This window comes from Microcaecilia unicolor, chromosome 1, assembly GCF_901765095.1.
Source record: "Microcaecilia unicolor chromosome 1, aMicUni1.1, whole genome shotgun sequence".
In the NCBI taxonomy this organism is placed as follows: domain Eukaryota; kingdom Metazoa; phylum Chordata; class Amphibia; order Gymnophiona; family Siphonopidae; genus Microcaecilia; species Microcaecilia unicolor.
The window spans coordinates 456,741,999-456,761,729 of record NC_044031.1 but is presented as its reverse complement, the minus strand read 5'-3'; the positions used below and the strand labels follow the sequence as shown (position 1 = coordinate 456,761,729).

Below are 19,731 nucleotides of genomic sequence, written 5' to 3'. Positions count from 1 at the left end.
TAGTAGGACAGGTATTAACTCAAGCCACAAATCAAACGTTCAACAACTTTCCACATACATACGAGAGCATGATGGGCATGTGCTGCGACTGATAGCCAAGGTGAATTGTTCTTCAGATTTGCTGTGCGCACGAGTACATGCCTTAAGTTTAGTTGATGGAAAATATGAATGCTATTTTGGCAAGGCTGCTTGTGCCAGATATTAGAGCTTTGTTGATAATCAAAGAATGTTATCACCATTAGGTCACTGGTACAGTGACGATTAGAAGTTAAGCAGAAGAAATACAATGCAATGTATGACCTTGAGGTCTCTGCCACATTGTCAATCTCATCACCACAGCTAACACAGAGGCCTGAATAAGGGCTATGAACATAGATGACCAGTAATGTCTGAGTGAAGCAGAGGAGCAGGAGGAAGGCCGTGGCTCTGAGTTGCACAGATTTTTTCTCTTCTCTCCCCCCTCCCCCCAAGGGAGCTTGCAGACAGAGGCATAGATAGGTGGGGTGCAACGGGAGTAGCCCCCTCCCCCAAATGGATTTTGAATAAAATGGCACCTATGCAGATCAGCCCTTCAGCTTCACACTGATGCCTGTTTTTACAAAAGGTCTGCTCCCCCTGATATCAAAATCTGGCTATGCTTCTGCTTGCAGACTCATATAATTTGCTTTCTTCTCTTTGTGTGCCAGATCCATTTACTGTTTCCCCCTCCATGCAACACTTTTGCTTCTTTGTGCCTTCCTTTTTTTGTCACTGCAGGCTTGCAGAAAGTTGTTCTCCACCTCTGGTTGCTGATTGGCTTATTCTGCTGGCCAGGATCAGTCAGAAGTAGGAAGTGGGAAATAGCAGCTGCAGAAAGCATTTACCTTCTTCCAGCTTTCTTCCTCATTAGTGCCTGTCCTACTCTCTATGTAAACTATCAGTGCTGCAAGATCCAGCTACTGCTCTTGTCTGCAGCCGGAGGATGGGGGTGGGGTGGGGGGAATTGGAGGCCTCTTACACTGGGCATCTATGAAAAGGTCCTTTTTCATTTTAACTGTATTGGTGTATAGACAGAAAAGTTTCAGTGGGGTTTTTGTGAGACGGTAGAATTCACCAATTATTCCTGTTTGACTATTAGTATAGTTGGGTGCATGATGAGAGAGATCAGTAATATAAAGACAGAAGTAACATTACTTTTCTACGAGTCTTTGGTGAGATCCTACTCTGAGAACTGTGATGCATTTTAGATATTAAAGCTATGAAACAACATTGTTAGCATAGAGGTAATTCGACGATGTGCACTATAAGCCAGGCAGAAAAAATGAGGGAGGGCAAGATGTAATTCTAAAAAGAAAAAAAGTTAAGGAAAGATGTGATACAAGAACTCAAATGCCTATAGACATCAAAAAGGTACCAGCACTTTCCATAGAACAGAAAGTTCAAGGACAGGAGTTTATAACTGAGGCAATTTTTAGACAGCCTGTGGGCCTACAAGCATCTTTCAAAAGCTGGCCAGAGCAAGGGACATTGAATAAAATGTATCCATGAAAAGGTCAGATGGATTTCCCTCCCCCAGCCTTTTTCCACGCTGTGGGTCAAAGTATCTATGCAGCAGTGGGCACATATGAAGCTGCAGGAAGGGATGTACAAGAGAAAAAAAAAGTTTTAAATTTTTTAATTCATTAAGAAAACCGTCTTTTTCAGACACAGATAATAACATTCTTAAAGCCCTCTCTTAACAACTGAAATTCAAGAGGCAATAAAACAACTTACTGTAGGTAAAGCACCAGGCCCTGATGGACTTCCAAGTGAGTTTTTAAAAAATCTTTTCTGCAGATCTGTTACCTCATTTAACACTTTTTTTTGAAGCATTGGGAAATTGCCCAACTAATTGTAATAGTTTTAGTGATGCCATAATTACTGTGTTACCTAAGCCAAATAAAGATCTTACGCTGGTTTCAAATTTTAGACCCATATTCAGACTATAAAATTTATGCAAAACTTTTAGCAAATAGACTAATTAAAATAATATCTAAAATTATTCACCCCAATTAAGTTGGTTTTATGCCTCAACGATTAATAACCGATAATGTTCGCCTTTTCCACCATGTTTCTATTCATGTTAAATTTGATCCAAACCCCATAGTTGCTCTATCAGTAGATGCTGAAAAAGCATTTGACACAGTTGAATGGTGGTACCTTTTTCATCTCTTAGAATGGATTGGAATTCATGATAATTTTGTGAACAAAAATAAGATCCTATATAAAACTCTCCCTCAGTGTGAATCATCCTATATAATAAAACGCACCTCCAACGTTCTGAAGCTGACTCCGTGGCACTAAAGCCTGAAGCATTCATGCGCTCTGAAAGGATGCATCCATCTCATGAAGTGACATCACGTACTTCCGTGTATGTCACACACAAAAGCTGACCAACCAGAGGTGGGAGGGCGGACGCAAAAGCTGACCAACCAGAGGTGAGAGGGCGGACGCAAAAGCTGACCAACCAGAGGTGGAAGGGCGGGTGCACAGCGGCGAATGGATCTACTGTTTAGTGGGCCTGCACGCTGAGCTGTGCACGGCAGCAGAGGTTGGCCGGTTGGCGGAGGGCTAGAGATTTGGCCGGTATCGTTAGGGGCAGGGGAGAAAGGAGAATCACTGTTTGGCAGGAGGGGGGGCAGGGGAGAGAGGAGCATCACGCTAGATGGGGGCAGGGGAGAGAGAGGAGTATCGCTGGGTGGCTAGAGGGGGGCAGAGGAGAAAGGAGAATCATGGGGAGGAGAGGGGCAGGGGAGACAAGAGATTCGCTGGGTGGCTGGGAGGGGGGGCAGGGGAGAGAAGAGCATCGGTGAGTGGCTGGAAGGGGGGGCAAGGGAAAATGGAGAATCGCTGGGTGGCTGGAGGGGGGCCAGAGGACAAAGGAGAATCGCTGGGTGGCTGGAGGGGGGGGCACTGGAGAGAGGACAATCGCTGGGTGGCTGGAGGGGGAGCAGGGGACAAGAGGCTCGCTGGGTGGTGGGAGGGGGGCAGGGGAGAGAAGAGCATCACTGGTGGATACGGGGGGGGCAAGGAAAAAGGATAATCACTGGGTGGCTGCAGGGGGGAACAGGGGAGAGAGGAGAATCGCTGGGTGGCTGGAGGGGGGGGGGCAGGGGACAGAGCAGACAAACTCGCACCCAGCAGTCTCACTCTCTCTCTGTCACAAACACACACTCGCACATTCACTCTCTCTCTCTCTCTCTCACACACAGTCACTCTCACACACACACTCTCTCTCAAACATACACACTCCAAGGAAAACCTTGCTAGCGCCCGTTTCATTTGTGTCAGAAACGAGCCTTTTTTACTAGTAGTAGATATTTCACACTGTAAACTACTCTGAATGATTATGGCCATTTTAGAGGTATATAAAAAGTAGAGGAAAAAAAGTCACTGCAACAATAATTTAAATCAGTACTTATCTGGAGCAGTCCTGCACACAAATATAATTAACACCCAATGCTGTTGCTGTTGAACAAGTTGAAATAAGACAGTGATACTGACAGATTTTTTTTAAAGTGTACTATTTCAACTTGTTTGACACTGACAGCGTTGGGTGTTACTCATTTACATCTGTGTACAGAACTGCTCCAAGTAAGTACTGATTTCATTTATTTTTGTGGTGACTTATCCTTATAGACATTTATTGTGGGTTACAAATAGTTTTTAGTATACTTGTATGGATACATTTGGTTTAGTAGTTCACATAAACACTGTGTTTTGGAGCAAGCAATAATTTGTACATCATATGAGGTCGGGACATTATATAAGGGTTATCCCTGAAGCTATGTTCTGTGACCCTCCTTTTTTTACCTTACTGATACTCCTTACACTTATTAATTTATTAAAGTGTATTCCTACAATTTTGGTTGTTTATGTGTCTCGGCAGTATCAAGGTAGTCAGGGGGAGGAGTCAGGGCAAAGCCAGGAGATATGTGGGGACTGGTGATATTCAGTGCTGTGCCCACTTGCCTAACTGGGCAAGCTGGACTGTGCAAAAAGCTGTCCTAACTCTGCCCAGTTAGGTAGGTGTGTATAGCACTGAATATTGGCCATACCTGTGTATCTTCCAGGTGCCGCTGATCACCCAGATATTCAGTACTGAAGCCTGGTCATGGCAAGCATTGAATATCAGGACCTAATTCAGTCTTCTGTCAGTGGCTTAAAAACTGCTGACCATCCAGAGATGGAACAGTGCTCCTTCAGTCTTTTAATTTACACTGACTATAGCTGAACCCAAGAATTCAGCCCTGATTCTGGGTCAATACAAGCACAAAGAGTCATTGTGCAGAATGAATGACTAATTGCTGTTCAATTGACTGACTAACAATGTCTGGATGCTGAATGACTGAAGGAGTGGATGTTGAATTAATGCTTTGCCTCAAAAAACACACACAGGCAGTGAAGAGTGTCTATATGAATTAAGGGGGAAAGTCTAATCAAACTGCGGCATAAACAATTTTGTCGATTGCACACAGTATAAAAGTAATCATTGACAAAAAAAACCCTTTTTTTCTTTTTTGCAAATAAATTTAAGTTTTTCATCCAATTTGAATAAAAAAAAATACATATCAATCAAATGTCCTTATATATCAACGTCTTTATGTATCAAGTAAATGAAATCATTGGGATTTATCTTAACTCCATGCCCAGTTACATCTAGAGTGGTAGGTTCAAGTGCGGTCCCAACGGTCCCGTTGCGCACTGCTTCTTCGGGGAACCACACCGCAAAGCTTCAAGGTTTGAAAGTACTGGAAAATGAAACAAAACATGTAACTTGATACCCAAATACCAAGAATTTCTTGATTATTCAAACAGACGCTATATTAGATGCTAACTTCTAAGTGCTGGAGAGCAAGCTTCCTTTTACCCACTCACGAACATCGGGGCAGGAAAACACGGACTTTAAAACCTTATTTGCAAAAAAAGAAAAAAAAGGGGTTTTTTTTGTCAATGAATACTTTTTTACTGTGTGCAATCGACAAACGTGTTTATGCCGCAGTTTGATGAGACTTTTCCCCTTAATTCATATAGACACTCTTCACTGCGTGTGTGTGTTTTTAGAGGCTATTAATATTAGTAAGCAGTGGATTGAATTAATTCTGTGCCCAAGATGGAGATGTTTGTACTAGAAGGGGATTGTATGTGTACAAAAGAATACCCCCCAAATTAGGGGCTCTGGAACTGACTAATACAGTTAAAGGTTTTACCTTGGGCTGAGGCATGAAGTCAGGCAGGTCTCAAGGACAATGGAAGGAATCGGTCACTTGCAGCATTTATCCTATGTGAACAGAGATTACAGAAACCTAGAATGATGCTTCTACTTGCTTTTCCCTTACAAGCCATCAGTACAATAGATAACAAAATGTAAATAGGAACCCACAAACTGTAGGGGCAGAACAACTAGGGCAAATTGATTGTACACACATTATTCATAGGCTAACGTGTCTTAAATTGAGTCTGTATACCATAAGGGATCCTTTTATCTAAAGGCGGTACAGTTTTGCAACTGCCCAAATTACCATGCTGTAACTCGGGAAGCTCTTCCAGTAAAGTGGGTCACTGTAATATTTGAGCCATCTCTTCCTTAGAGTAACTAAGAAGATCCTTGTTCAATTGTGCTATTGTCCACTAAATAATTTCGTTCCCAGCAGTAAAATATGTGGTAACCAAATACACTCTTATTGGAAAGATAATATACAATTCAACAAAAGACCTCCTCCAATAAATTCTTAGTTTAAATTGGATCCTCAGATGGTAAGATTAATATTAATTTCAAACATTAGCATAATACCAAGATCTTCATAGGTCCAACATCTTTTTATAAACTATAGAAATATGTCTATCAAAAATATTTTTCACCAGTTTTTTCACCAAATTTCTTATTTCTAGCTTGAAATCAGCATAGTTAGCTTACAAAACACTTATCTTAGAGGCCCCTTTACGGAAGCACGGTGGGCTTACAGCTGGCTTGCCATGCAGTGATTCGGCTCTATCGCTGGGCTCCCGGGGGAGCCCGGCAGTAGTTCCAGACCCCCCCCCCCCGTGCACCATTTATTTGTTTGTTGCATTTTGTAACCAGGTCACCCTTCCAGGTGAGAGCCGGGGTCGACCCTGCTTAGCTTGGTTAGCTTTTCCCCAGTACGAGCTGCAACCACCGCCTTGCTGCACTGCTTCTAGCCTAGTTTAACTGCTGCCCAGCTGACCTGCGCCCAGGATCAGCTCACAACTGGGACACACAAACTTCAGCAGTCTTATAGTTCTTGAAAACCACAGGTCTTTATTCTCTCAGCATCTTTTAATACAGCTTTAATCTTCAAGCAGTTTCTTCCTCAAGAATGCAAGAGTCAGTTCAGTCTTTCCACATTCAGCTTATTAACACAGTCCAATCTTAACTCAGAATATCACCCCCCCAGCAAACCTTTGTCTTGCTCCCAATTGTAGCCTTCCCTCATCAGCACTATCTTCTACCCTTAGATAGTTTATGGGTTAGCTTCTTCCACCAGTGGCTTCCCCACTGGATTATTTTATCCTCTCCAAGTATGCACAGCTTGGGCCACACTCCCGCCACCAAAGCCTTTACCTTTCCTGAGGAAGTTTGAGCAAACCTTCCAACCTCCATGCACTCCTCCTTACCTTCTCCTTCTACCTCTGCTTTATTCCACTCCATCTCCTCCTCCTCCCCAAGCTCCACCAGCTGTTCCCCATCTCCAGGATCAGACCTCATCTCCCAATCAGTCATTCCACCCTCCCCCTCCTGAGAGTTCAGCTGACCCTGCACTGGCTTCTGGGGAGTGTAGTTCTTTTCCTGCATTACAGCTTTCCCTGGCAGTTTGATCCCTAGAGGGCGCCCTGCTCTCCTAGCTGGGCTGAATGACCGGGGATGATGCCGGCTGAAAGAACCACTATCCCCTCTCCCTTGTACCCGCCCTCCAGAGTGCTCACACACCCCCCGGCTCAACCGATTGCCAGTCTTCTCCTGTCCTGCACTGGCAATCCGAGAAAGAACATCCGCGTTTGTCAGAAATTTGCCTGATCTATGCTCCACCTTGAATTGATAGGGCTGTAAAGCCAGATACCACCTTGTGAGACGACCATTACTATTTTTCATCTGGCCTAACCACCTCAAAGGCGCATGATCAGTAACCAGGGTAAATTTACGCCCATCTAAATAGTAATGGCACATCTGCACTGCCCATTTTATCGCTAAACATTCTCTCTCGATGGTCGAGTACCGGACCTCATGGGGGAGCAGTTTCCGGCTCAGATACATCAGGGGATGTTCCTGTCCCTCGTGTACCTGAGACAACACAGCCCCCAACCCTACCCCCGAGGCATCAGCTTGCAGTACAAAGGGCTTATCAAAATCCACGGCTCTCAGCAGGGGTTCCTGACACAGGGCCAATCTCAATTCATTGAACACCCGAAGCCCTCCCTCCTCCCATCGTAGACTGTTGGGGGACCCCTTCTGAAGTTTATTAGTGAGGGGTGTAGCAATGGAGGCAAAGTGGGGTATGAACCTCCTATAGTACCCCACTAGGCCCAAAAAGCTCCTTAACTGTTTCTTATTTTTGGGGCAGGGAAAGTCCCGGATACTCGCTACCTTATCCCAGAGCGGAGTTATCTGACCATTCCCCACCCGGTATCCCAGATATTTAACCTTCTCCTGCCCAAAGCAACATTTTTGAGGGTTCAAAGTCAAACCTGCTTGACGGAAAGCCTCTAATACTGCCCTCACTCTTATCATATGAGAGGGCCAATCCTCACTCTGAATGATAACATCGTCCAGGTAAGCCGCCGCATATTGCTGATGTGGTCTTAAAACCTGATCTAACAACCGCTGGCAGGAAGCTGCTGCGGAATTAAGACCAAATGGCATGCGTTTAAATTGATAGAGCCCCATGGGTGTAGAAAAGGCTGTCTTAGGCTTGGCCTCCTGAGTCAGAAAGTCCTTCCACCGGGACCCCTCCTATCTTAACCCAATGCGTAAACTGGGGTTCCTTAGAGGGGGTTACCTGAGATATGAGCCCCAACTTGGCCCTACAATCCCTCCTCACATGTCCCGACTTCCCACATCGGTAGCACATTCTATCATCCTCCTTAGGACCTTCCTCCCTCCACCCAGATCCTTTGAACATTTTACCCCGACCACCCCGCCAGACCCCCTCTCCCCCCTCAGAGTATTGTGACTCCAGAAAGTATTCAAAGCCTTTGATAGCTTCTTCCAGAGTCTCACATCCCTTCCTGATCAAATTAACCCTGATACTGTCCGGTAGAGCCTCTAAAAACTGCTCCAGCACCAGATCCTGCATCAACTGAGTCACTGCCCTCTTATCAGGTTCTAGCCATTTGGTAGCCAAGTCCATCAGCTTCTGAGCCAAGGCCTTCGGAGTCTCCCCCTCCCTCCACCTCCAACCCCGAAAGCGCCTGCGATAAGTTTGTCTGCTTACCCCATACCGGTCCAAAATAGCCGTTTTCAGCTTTTGATAATCCACCACGTCCCCTGGCAACAGGCTCCGAAAAGCTGCCAGGGCTTCCCCGGACAGGGCGGGAGCCAATCTGATGGTCCATTGTTCTTGAGGCCAGGCAGCCGCCAATGCTACCCGCTCAAAAGTCCCCAGATAATCCTCAATGTCGTCCTGCTCTGTTAATTTGCCCCACGGCAGCCAATTAACCCGTCCAGGCTCCAGGCTTCCAGGCACAGCTCCCGTGGCTGTAGCCTCCAATGAGGTGCTCTCTTTCCTCGGTAGGGGTACTGCCCGTAACAATTCCTGCACCACCTCCAGCACCGGTTGTATCTGTGCTCGAGAAGCAGCCAAGGAATCCTCTAGAAGTCTCTGAGCCATTTCCTGCTGCTTTTGGAACTGGTGGGCCATAAAAGACAGCAGCTCCTTCGACTCCATGTCGCCTTCGCCACCGGTACCTGAGAGAAAGGGAACAACAAAGAACACTCTCCAAGTGCGGTATTACACAGCTCCGGCCCTCTATATCCCCCTCCTCCTGGTTACCCGAGTCCCGTATATGCTTACCAGAACTCGGAGCAATGCACGCTTCTTTCACCGGCGGGTTGTTCAGACAATCCCACCACTGCCACCAATCTGTAACCAGGTCACCCTTCCAGGTGAGAGCCGGGGTCGACCCTGCTTAGCTTGGTTAGCTTTTCCCCAGTACGAGCTGCAACCACCGCCTTGCTGCACTGCTTCTAGCCTAGTTTAACTGCTGCCCAGCTGACCTGCGCCCAGGATCAGCTCACAACTGGGACACACAAACTTCAGCAGTCTTATAGTTCTTGAAAACCACAGGTCTTTATTCTCTCAGCATCTTTTAATACAGCTTTAATCTTCAAGCAGTTTCTTCCTCAAGAATGCAAGAGTCAGTTCAGTCTTTCCACATTCAGCTTATTAACACAGTCCAATCTTAACTCAGAATATCACCCCCCCAGCAAACCTTTGTCTTGCTCCCAATTGTAGCCTTCCCTCATCAGCACTATCTTCTACCCTTAGATAGTTTATGGGTTAGCTTCTTCCACCAGTGGCTTCCCCACTGGATTATTTTATCCTCTCCAAGTATGCACAGCTTGGGCCACACTCCCGCCACCAAAGCCTTTACCTTTCCTGAGGAAGTTTGAGCAAACCTTCCAACCTCCATGCACTCCTCCTTACCTTCTCCTTCTACCTCTGCTTTATTCCACTCCATCTCCTCCTCCTCCCCAAGCTCCACCAGCTGTTCCCCATCTCCAGGATCAGACCTCATCTCCCAATCAGTCATTCCACCCTCCCCCTCCTGAGAGTTCAGCTGACCCTGCACTGGCTTCTGGGGAGTGTAGTTCTTTTCCTGCATTACAGCTTTCCCTGGCAGTTTGATCCCTAGAGGGCGCCCTGCTCTCCTAGCTGGGCTGAATGACCGGGGATGATGCCGGCTGAAAGAACCACTATCCCCTCTCCCTTGTACCCGCCCTCCAGAGTGCTCACAATTTGTATCCCACATTTTCCCACCTATTTGTAGGCTCAATGTGGCTTACATAGTACCGTCAAAGCATTTGCCCAGTCGGTTGATAGCAAATACAAGGTTGTAAAGTGATCGAATGGGGTATATGTGGAGGGTCGGAAGGGATGAAGATTGTGTGTTGTCCAGTACGATCATTAGGCGTGCTGTGTTTCTGGGTGAAGAGGTTTACGTAAGATCGTTGGGGTAGGCCTTTTTGATGAGGTTGGTTTTTAGTGATTTCCTGAAGTTCAGGTGACGGTCATGTATTGTTTTCACAGCTTTTGGGAGGCCATTCCATAGTTGTGCACTTACGTAGGAGAAACCGGATGCGTAGGTTGTTTTGTATTTCAGTCCTTTGCAATTTGGGTAGTGTAGGTTTAGGTATGATCTTGATGATCTGACTCTATTTCTTATTGGTAGATCTATAAGGTCTATCATGTATCCTGGGACTACGCCATATATAATTTTGTGGACTAAAGTGCAGATTTTGAAGATCTGTTCTTTGATTGGGAGCCAATGCAGCTTTTCTCAAAGGGGTTTGGCACTTTTGAAGTGTACTTAGGTGTACTTTATAGAATAAATCTAAATTTCCATGCGGTATATAGAATCCACCGAGCGCTGCTCATGCAACTAAATTTAATCGTGGGCAGTTACGCTGAGTAAAGCTTGGTGTGAATGCTGATGCCTAAATTATGTACAGACTGGGTGTATTCTATAACAATGCATCTAGGTTTTAGAAATGTCCATGACCTGCCCATTCCACACCTACTTTTTCAACTACGTGACTTAGAGTTTACATGCACCACGTTACAGAATATACTTAGACAGTTCTGCGCATAAATTCTAATTAATGCCAATTACCAATGCTGATTAGCTTGTTAACCAATTAGCTTATGCACAATGTTATGGAATATGCTTCAATTTCCATTTGTAAATCTTAGCACGATATATAGAATCCTGGTGTTAGTGCATTACAGATAATGCAGATGCACTTATCACCATCCATTAATGTGGCATTAAGGGCTGGATTCAGTAAATGGTACCCAAAATTAAGAACCAGAACGATCCACGCTAATCTCGTATTCTGTAAAGGGAAATCCACACAAAGCGCCTTTTATAAGATAGCGCTTAGTGCAGATTCCCGCACCCAACTTTGGGAGTACGGACTTATGCCTGCTGAAACCTGGTGTAAATACTCGTGCCCAGCTGATGGCAGTTGGGCATGCAATATCTTTATTCTATAACACTGCAACTAAATTTTGGGAATACCTCTGACCCGCCCATGCCCCCCCCATGGCCACACTCCCTTTGAGTTGCACATGAGACAAGTTAGCTGTGCTGTGTTATACAATAGCATGCAGACAGATCTGCACACAAATCCTAATTACTGCCAATCAATGTTAACAATTGATTGTTAACAGCTCGTTAACTAATTAGTTTGTGCATGGATCTGGGCTTTGTTCCCAAATCTGGGTGCCATTTACTGAATCCGTGGGTAAGTGATGTGTGTTATTTGGTGAAATAACAGAAAGGTTCAGTATAGTATTATATTACTCTATTATCAGAGTTTAGATTAGGATCTAATATTTGAATATAAATTGTACTGCAATGCAGACCAACATAGGGAATTGACAAACTTTTTCTCAAATACATGCATGCATACTCTGTCAGTCTAAATGTATGCACTCAGAACTCCAGATAGCTTTCCTCTGAAAGTTTGTTCAGAAATCAAAATCTGAGAAAGTATTTAATCTTCCAGCACTGAGATTTTTCTTTAAAATGAATTCATTCGTTATTGTTTTGACTTCCAAAACTGTGAGCCTACTTCCACATTTGAATACAAAGAAATTATTTTGTCTTTCAAAATTAAAAATTTAAATTGGACCCCTCTGCATATTTCATTTCAGGCTGAAGGCTTCCCATAATGCGGTAGAAGAGAGATCTTCTAAGCTGAGTCCCAAAGCAAAGAGGTCAAAACGTATCCATCTGTCTGAGGAAAAAGAAAATGAAAACCTTGACTATGTTGTGCCTGTGTTCAGAGGACGGTACGTATGGGCTTTTATTTCTTTTCATTTTTTTTTAGTTGCTTCCAAAATATTCACAACATTCTGGATTTTTCACAGTTCATGAGATGTGTAGAACACTCGAGTATCTGGAGATATTCAGCCTTATGCATTTTTCTCATTGCTACAGATTTGACACACCTTCTGATTTCCTAACAAAAACAGATTAATGAGTGTCCTGCATGTACTGTTAATCTGCAGTAATGTAAAAGTGCTGCTAGCTGATCACTTGAGGCATGATGGGTGAGCAGTGTTGCATAGTAATGAAGTAAGAGTAATTCATTACTGTTCTTAATAAAAGTTTTGACACTTCTACTTATAAACAGGAAGTATTTGTTACTTTTACTAAAGTAAAAATTTCACAGTTTTATATCCTTTACTTAGTTACTGTGCATCTGGACTATGGAGAGGAAGAGAGACCAGAAGGAAAGAGGGGGGGGGGGGGGGGTGAGATTCTGGACCATGGAGAGGGAAAGGAGGAGAGATGCAGTACCATGGTGGAGGGTAGGCAGGAGGGAAGAGAGATGAGACATGGAGATGTTGGAGGGGAAGGGACAGAGAGATGTCAAGCTACTAGTGTGTGGGGGAAGGAAGAGATGCTGGACTACAAGGATGGAGCAAGGGAAGGATGATGCTGGGAATTTGTGGAACCATGTGGGAGAGGCCATGGGGGTTGTCAATGAGATGAATGACGGAAGGATAGAGTACAGAGAATAGAAATGTAATAATGGGGAGTGGATGAAAGATAAGAATAGGAAGCTGGGGAAGGAGTGAGATGGAAAATGGGAAATCTAGGGAATGAGAGAAGGCGATGGAAATTTGCTAGGTGAAAAATAAAAGAAGGGAGTGAAAATTGACTGGACAGAGACATAAAAGAAAGGGAGGAAAGAGGTAAAAGGGATAGATCAATAGGTCAGAAACAGATGTAGTGAGGGAATGGAACAAGACAGGACATGGGAAAGAGAGTTAGCCAAAGACACACAGGAAAGCAGACAAGAGAAATTGACTCCAACGTGCTGAAAAAATAAAAATGTCCTTGATAACAAATGTAAGGACATAAGGACATACACTTTGCCATACTGGGACAGACCGAAGATCCATTGAGCCCAGCATCATCTATCCAACAGTGGCTTATCCAGGGTACAGATACCTGGCAAGATCCCAAAACAGAACATAGTAACATTGAGGGGCATAATCGAACGGCACCAGCCAAATAGATGGCTAGCCATCTATGCGGCCGGCGCCATAAAGGGGCGGAGCCAACCGTATTATCGAAAAAGATGGCCGGCCATCTTTTCCTTCGATAATATGGTTGGCGCCGGCTAAATCTCAACATTTAGGTCAAATGTTGAGATCGCCAGGTTTAAAGATGGCCGGGTTCGGTTTTTGGCCATAATGGAAACCGGGCCTGGCCATCTCAAACCCGGCGAAATGCAAGCCTTTTGGTCATGGGAGGAGCCAGCATTTGTAGTGCAATGGCCCCCCTGACATGCCAGGACACCAGCCATGCACCCTAGGGGGCACTGCAGTGGACTTCACAAATTGCTCCCCCCCCCCAAATCCCACTCCCCACAACTCTACACCACTACAATAGCCCTAAGGGGTAAAGGGGGGCACCTACATGTGGGTACAGTGGGTTTTGGGGGGGGGGGGGGTTGGAGGGCTCAACATATACCACCACAAGTGTAACAGGTGGGGGGGGGGATGGGCCTGGGTCCACCTGCCTGAAGTGCACTGCACTCACTAAAACTGCTCCAGGGACCTGCATACTGCTGTCATGGAGCTGGGTATGACATTTGAGGCTGGCATACAGGCTGGCAAAAAAATGTTTTATTTTAATTTTTTTGGGTGGGAGGGGGTTGGTGACCACTGGGGGAGTAAGGGGAGGTCATCCCCGATTCCCTCCGATGGTCATCTGGTTGATAGGGGCACTTTTTTGAGACTTGGTCCTAAAACTAAAAAGGACCAAGTGCAGCCGGCGAAATGCTCGTCTGAGCCGGCCATCTTTTTTCCATTATGGGGTGAAGCTGGCCATCTCGTAACCATGCCCCACCCCGCCCCGCCTTTTGTAGCCTACCTTGAAGTTTGCCCGGCTCCGCGGTTTTTGATTATACCGATTTGGCCGGGTTCAGGAGATCGCCGGGCATCTCCCGATTTGTGTCGGAAGATGGCCGGCTATCTCCTTCGAAAATGAGCTGGATAGTAACATAGTAGATGACAGCAGAGTAAGACCTGTATGGTCCATCCAGTCTTCCCAACAAGATAAACTCATATGTGCTACTTTATATATATACCTGACCTTGATTTGTATCTGCCATTTTCAGGGCATAGACCATAGAAGTCTGCCCAGCACTAGCCCCGCCTCCCAACCACCGGTGCTGCCACCCAATCTCTGCTAAGCTTCTGAGGATCCATTCCTTCTGAACAGGATTCCTTTATGTTTATCCCATGCATGTTTTTATTCCGTTACCGTTTTCATCTCCACCACCTCCCGCAGAAGGGCATTCCAAGTATCTACCACTCTTTCTGTGAAAAAATACTTCGACATTTTTCTGAGTCTGCCCTCCTTCAACCTCATTTCATGTCCTTTATCTGCTAGGTGCTAACCAGTGATATTCAGCCAGGGATAGTCAACCATCCCCAGCTAAATATTGCCGGATAGCCAGCTAAGTGCCATTTAGGTGGCTAAATTGTTCTAAATATCGTGGGGATAATGTAATTGACTGCACCTTAATGTAGGTGCAAAAATGCAGACTTACACTAGCATTCTCTATTAAAATCTGGGCGCCTAGATGCCTTTGTGGAGGAGTAGCCTAGTGGTTAGTGCAGTGGACTTTGATCCTGGGGAACCAAGTTCAATTCCCACTGCAGCTCCTTGTGACTCTGGGCAAGTCACTTAACCCTCCATTGCCCCTGGTACAAAATAAGTACCTGAATATATGTAAACCACTTTGAATGTAGTTGCAAAAACCTCAGAAAGGTGGTATATCAAGTCCCATTTCCCTTTCCCTTTATAGAATTCATGCTCAGTGTGCTGCATTTTGGTCCCTAAATTTTGGTGCATTCCCTCATATTAAAAAAAGGCCCTTAATTTAGAAGCATTCCCCCCCATGCAAACAGTGGATGCGTTATAGTAGAGTTGCCATCACTGGTCATTACTAAAACAAATGTGTGTTCCAAATGCTTTCAAATCAAAATTCACTCATTAACACAAGGGTGCCTGTTCTATAAATGAAAGTAGGTGTCTTCTTTCCTTTATAGAACACTAGCATTAACAGGTAGAATACACACCTGTAATTTAGGTGTGAGCACTTATTCCAGCCACAGAGCTGATGCAAATGTTAATGCTTAATTTGCTTAAACATGCACATAAATGATAGTATTCTATAATTTATGTGCATAATTCTTTGCCCCACCCAGGCTCTGCCCATGCATATGCCCGACTTCAAACTTGCGCCATTGCATTTAGAGACTGGAATTTTGGCATTTATGTGCGTACGTGCACACATGTGCATATGACAGTATTCTCTTCATTCACATGTATACTCGACACCTAAAATGTTAGTGCTCACTTTATGGAGTTACACCCATAGTGGAATCAGAGAATGCAAATCTATCTCATGAATATTTATTCTTAATAACCTGAAAAATCAGACTAGCGGGGTGGCAGGGCTGTACTACACAAGAGTTGCACCCTGTGTGGCTCACTCACTAGTATTCCTCACCCTAATGAGAGGAGATGGTGGGCTAGAAACAGTTTTTGCACTCCCTCATATTTGTACCCTGTATTGCCACAAGGTGCTGGCTGGGTACATCCCTAGGACTGAGTTGAGAACCTCTGATCTAAGCTAAGTAAAGCTTCATTTGTATATGACATTTTCTTATGCACATCTGAGGGTGCACTAATGTTTCTTTGTGGACCATTTTAATTGCACAACGTGCTCTTTTGGCATGCAAAAAATGGTCTTTAACATACACGATGAACCTTATTACATGGGCCCCAGTGTGTTTCAAAGCAGACAACAGAGCTGGGTTTTTCAGCTACCAGATACAATATGATCCCAATATCTTGGTTGAAAACCAGGAAAGGAGTTAATGTATAGTATATACGTAGCAACAGTGCTTCAAATTCAGGCTGAAAAGGTGATTTTTAAGTGGTACCCTCATGTGGAGCAAATAAAATTCCATTCCAAACAGTAAACCCTGAAACAAATTGGTGATTTGCCTTCTTAGTAGATTAGGGGTTAATGAACCTTAGAATCCTATGCAAGAAATCCTGTGTCAGTATCTCACACAGTAGTGCATTAAAGCCTTTAACATAAGCAGGCCTGGGAGGTTCTGAGGTCATTTTTCAGATGTGTTTATCTGTGCCATAGGAGGTCCTATGATATTTGCATGCAAATATAACATGTATGTTCATCAGTAATACAACCATGTTTCATGCATATGCATTGGGGGATGTTCTGAAAACCTGATAGCTTTCAGCCTTCAGGGATTGCAGTTTGATACCCCTGCAGTGTACAAACATTCGGTTTTTTTTGTCATTATTCTACTTGACCCACTTTCTGTTGGAACTGAACTCAATATCGAATGCTTGAACCACTGCTTCACATGTAAGATGGAAACAACAAAATGTGAAGATCTCCGGGAGTTTCTGTACCAAGGCTGAGCTAAGAATCTGTCTACAAGATCATGACTCCCTGGATTCAGATTCAAAGGCAAGAAAGTCTCTAGCCTTAAAGGAGAGGGCCCCCGGGCTGTGAATTTCATGAATGTGACACCTTCAGCTGACTCAGCATCTGAGGGAAAGTGGAGAAAGAAAACTTAAACATGCTAAGCAGCACTTCCAAATGATGACCTTTGAGCTGCTTCATGGAGCTTTTGGAAGCTGCTGCTCTCTCAGCAGATGTTTTGGTGCTGTGTAACATCTTGTGATAAGGAACTGTCAAGCTTTAAAGCTCAGGCAAATATCTACAATTCTGGAAGAGAGGCTAGAGTGAAATTCCCATTTCATATATACGTTTTTTAAACTTTTGGTGTGAATCCTTTCCACACACATGCTAGTCACAAATAAAGAAATGCCTTTCTTTACTTTGGAATCTGGATCAATGTCTTCAAATAGGGAACAGGTCTTTGATTCCAGTACCAAGATGACGTGCAGTGTTGTTAGAAGACTTTCGGAATTGCAGGCCTTGTCCTTTCGGAACCCCTTTCTTCACTTCTCTGACTTCTGTCGGTCAAATCACCTTTTATCGCTCTTTGTGGGGCGAACTAAGGGTAATGCAACCTCTAAAGCTACTATTGTGTGGTGGATTAAGGAGTCCACCTTGCCTGTCTGACAAGGTGGACTAGTGGAACTATGTTTCTCCACTCCTACCCTTGCTGATATAATATTTAACCATCTCTCTGACCTCATGTGCACCTTTCTTTAAATTTGTCGACTTACTCTCTAACTCTTACCTATCTGTGTTCCATTTTGCTTTACCTTGCACTATCAATTAAAATGTTCTATTGTATATTGTGTTGACATTGTAAGTAGTATACTATGCCATGCTTTGTATTGTTATTTGAATATTTTTACTGCTGTAATTGCCTATTGCTCATTTTGATCTATTCTTACTGTACACCGCCTTGAGTGAATTCCTTCAAAAAGGTGGTAAATAAATCCTAAGAAATAAATAAAGTACTAGGTGAAAGCACTTAAGTAAAAGTAAAGCTAAATGAATATTTTGATACTTAAGTTACCAAAGAACACATACAAAAATGTTTACTTAAGTGAAAGTAAAACATTATTGCCTAACATAATACCTTTCTGTCTCTTCCAGTTTTCAACATATCACTGGAATTACTGATACAGAAGAGGAAAGAATTAAGGAAGCTGCAGGTTATATTGCTAGAAGGAATCTTTTTGCCACTGGTGAAGGAATTCATTTCAATAAATTGGCCTTTTCATCTTCTGGACATGAAGAATTTCAGACAAAGTCAAGAAGGACGGCAATTCGAGAAAAAGCAGAATACCTGGCACTGAAGAGGACAGTAAGTATACCAATAAGAAACACATCTGAAAATCTGCCTCATGTTCATATTTACATTTCTGTACATATTTTTCATGATCTCCTTTTTTTTTTTTTTTTTGCTGATAAGATAGAGACATATTTAAGTTTGACCCCAAAAGCGCTGGCAGGAAAACCCACCTACTAATGCTTTCTGTCCACCCCCACCCCAAGCTCCTGATAATAATCTCCTGGCACAAAATTCCTGCCCCCCAAACCCTACCCCTTATCCAATCCAACATAATCTACTAGCTCCCAACAAAATTGTTGTATCATTTCTGTCCACTGGCACAATCCTCAATCGCTATCCAATTTACTAAAAAAAAAAAAGAAGAAGAAGGCTTCTCTTAAGCCTCCCAAATCTCCCTCTTCCTGCTGGGCAGGAATACTGTTCAGTCAATTGACCTTATTGGTGCAAAAATTGACAATGGTATTGACTGATCCAAGAAGGCTTCCCTATGATCTGACCAAATGCAGTATGGATAAAAGAGGAGCCTGGAATTAGAAGACACTATTATGATTATTGGCACGAATGAGGCAATAAATCTGAAGCTGCTGTTGGGTCATTGGGAATTCAAGGGACCTGTGCATCATTAATTTTTTTTTTTTTGGAATCTGGAAAGGAGGCAGGGTTTATGCAGGAGTGGTGCTACCATGATATTCTTTGTAAGCAGGGGAGAAAGTTGGATCTTTGTCTCTGGGGTATTTTGTGCCATGGTTTGCAACTAGGAGTTACCGGCTCCTTTAAACATTACTGCCACAGGTAACATCTGTGTGTTCCTGGCATCAGCAAAGGGTACTGTGGTATTCACAAAATTGAGGTGCTCACTACACTTCAGAGAATACTATGGGGCTCATTTTCGAAAGAGAAAACCATCTAAAAAGTGGCATAAAGCAGCATTTGGACATTTTTCTCACAAAAATGTCCAAATCAGTATTCTTGAAACCTATTTTTCAGATGTTTTCTATGCTGTTCTTTTGCACTGTGTTCAGATCTCAAGGTGGCGTATCGGGGCATAGTAAGGGCGGGATTTGGGCATTCCTAAGACTTGGACGTTTTTCAGCCATAATGGAACAAAACAAAACTGTCCAGGATTAAAGCTGAGACATTTTGAGCTAGACCTGTTTTTATAACGAATAAGGCAGAACAAAGTGCCCTAAATGACCAGAAGACTATTGGAAGGAATCAGGGGTGACCCCCCCCCCCCCCCAGGGGTGACCCCCCCCCCCCCCCCATACCCCTCAGTGGTCACTGACCCACTCCCACCCCTCAAATATGTGAATAAAACTTTTACTCACCAACCTCTAAGACAGCTTCAGATGTTATAGCCAGGTCTACTAGAGCAAGATGCAGGTCTCTGGAGTAGTGTAGTGGTCAGTGCAGTGCACTATGGAATGGGAGACTCAGGTCCTATCTCCCTCTGCCTGTCACACTTGTGGTGGAAACTGTGTCCCCTCCCAAAGTCACCCATATCCTACTGTACCCACATATAGGTGCCCCCTTCATCCATAAGGGCTATTGTAGTGGTGTGCAGTAGGTTTTGGATGGATTTTGGAGGACTCAGGGGACAAGATAAGGGAGCAAAGATGAGTTGTGCACCTGGGAGCAT

General features: G+C 44.1%; 1 protein-coding gene across 1 annotated transcript in view; it reads left to right on the top strand.

Moving 5' to 3' along the window:
• Positions 1 to 19,731, top strand: part of MYOM1 (myomesin 1) — a 277,203-nt gene that overhangs the window by 43,853 nt on the left and 213,619 nt on the right. The window contains exons 3-4 of the mRNA XM_030213070.1: positions 11,913 to 12,050; positions 17,894 to 18,104. Coding sequence (XP_030068930.1) covers positions 11,913 to 12,050; positions 17,894 to 18,104 — 349 coding nt within the window. The remainder of the gene's footprint in view (positions 1 to 11,912; positions 12,051 to 17,893; positions 18,105 to 19,731) is intronic.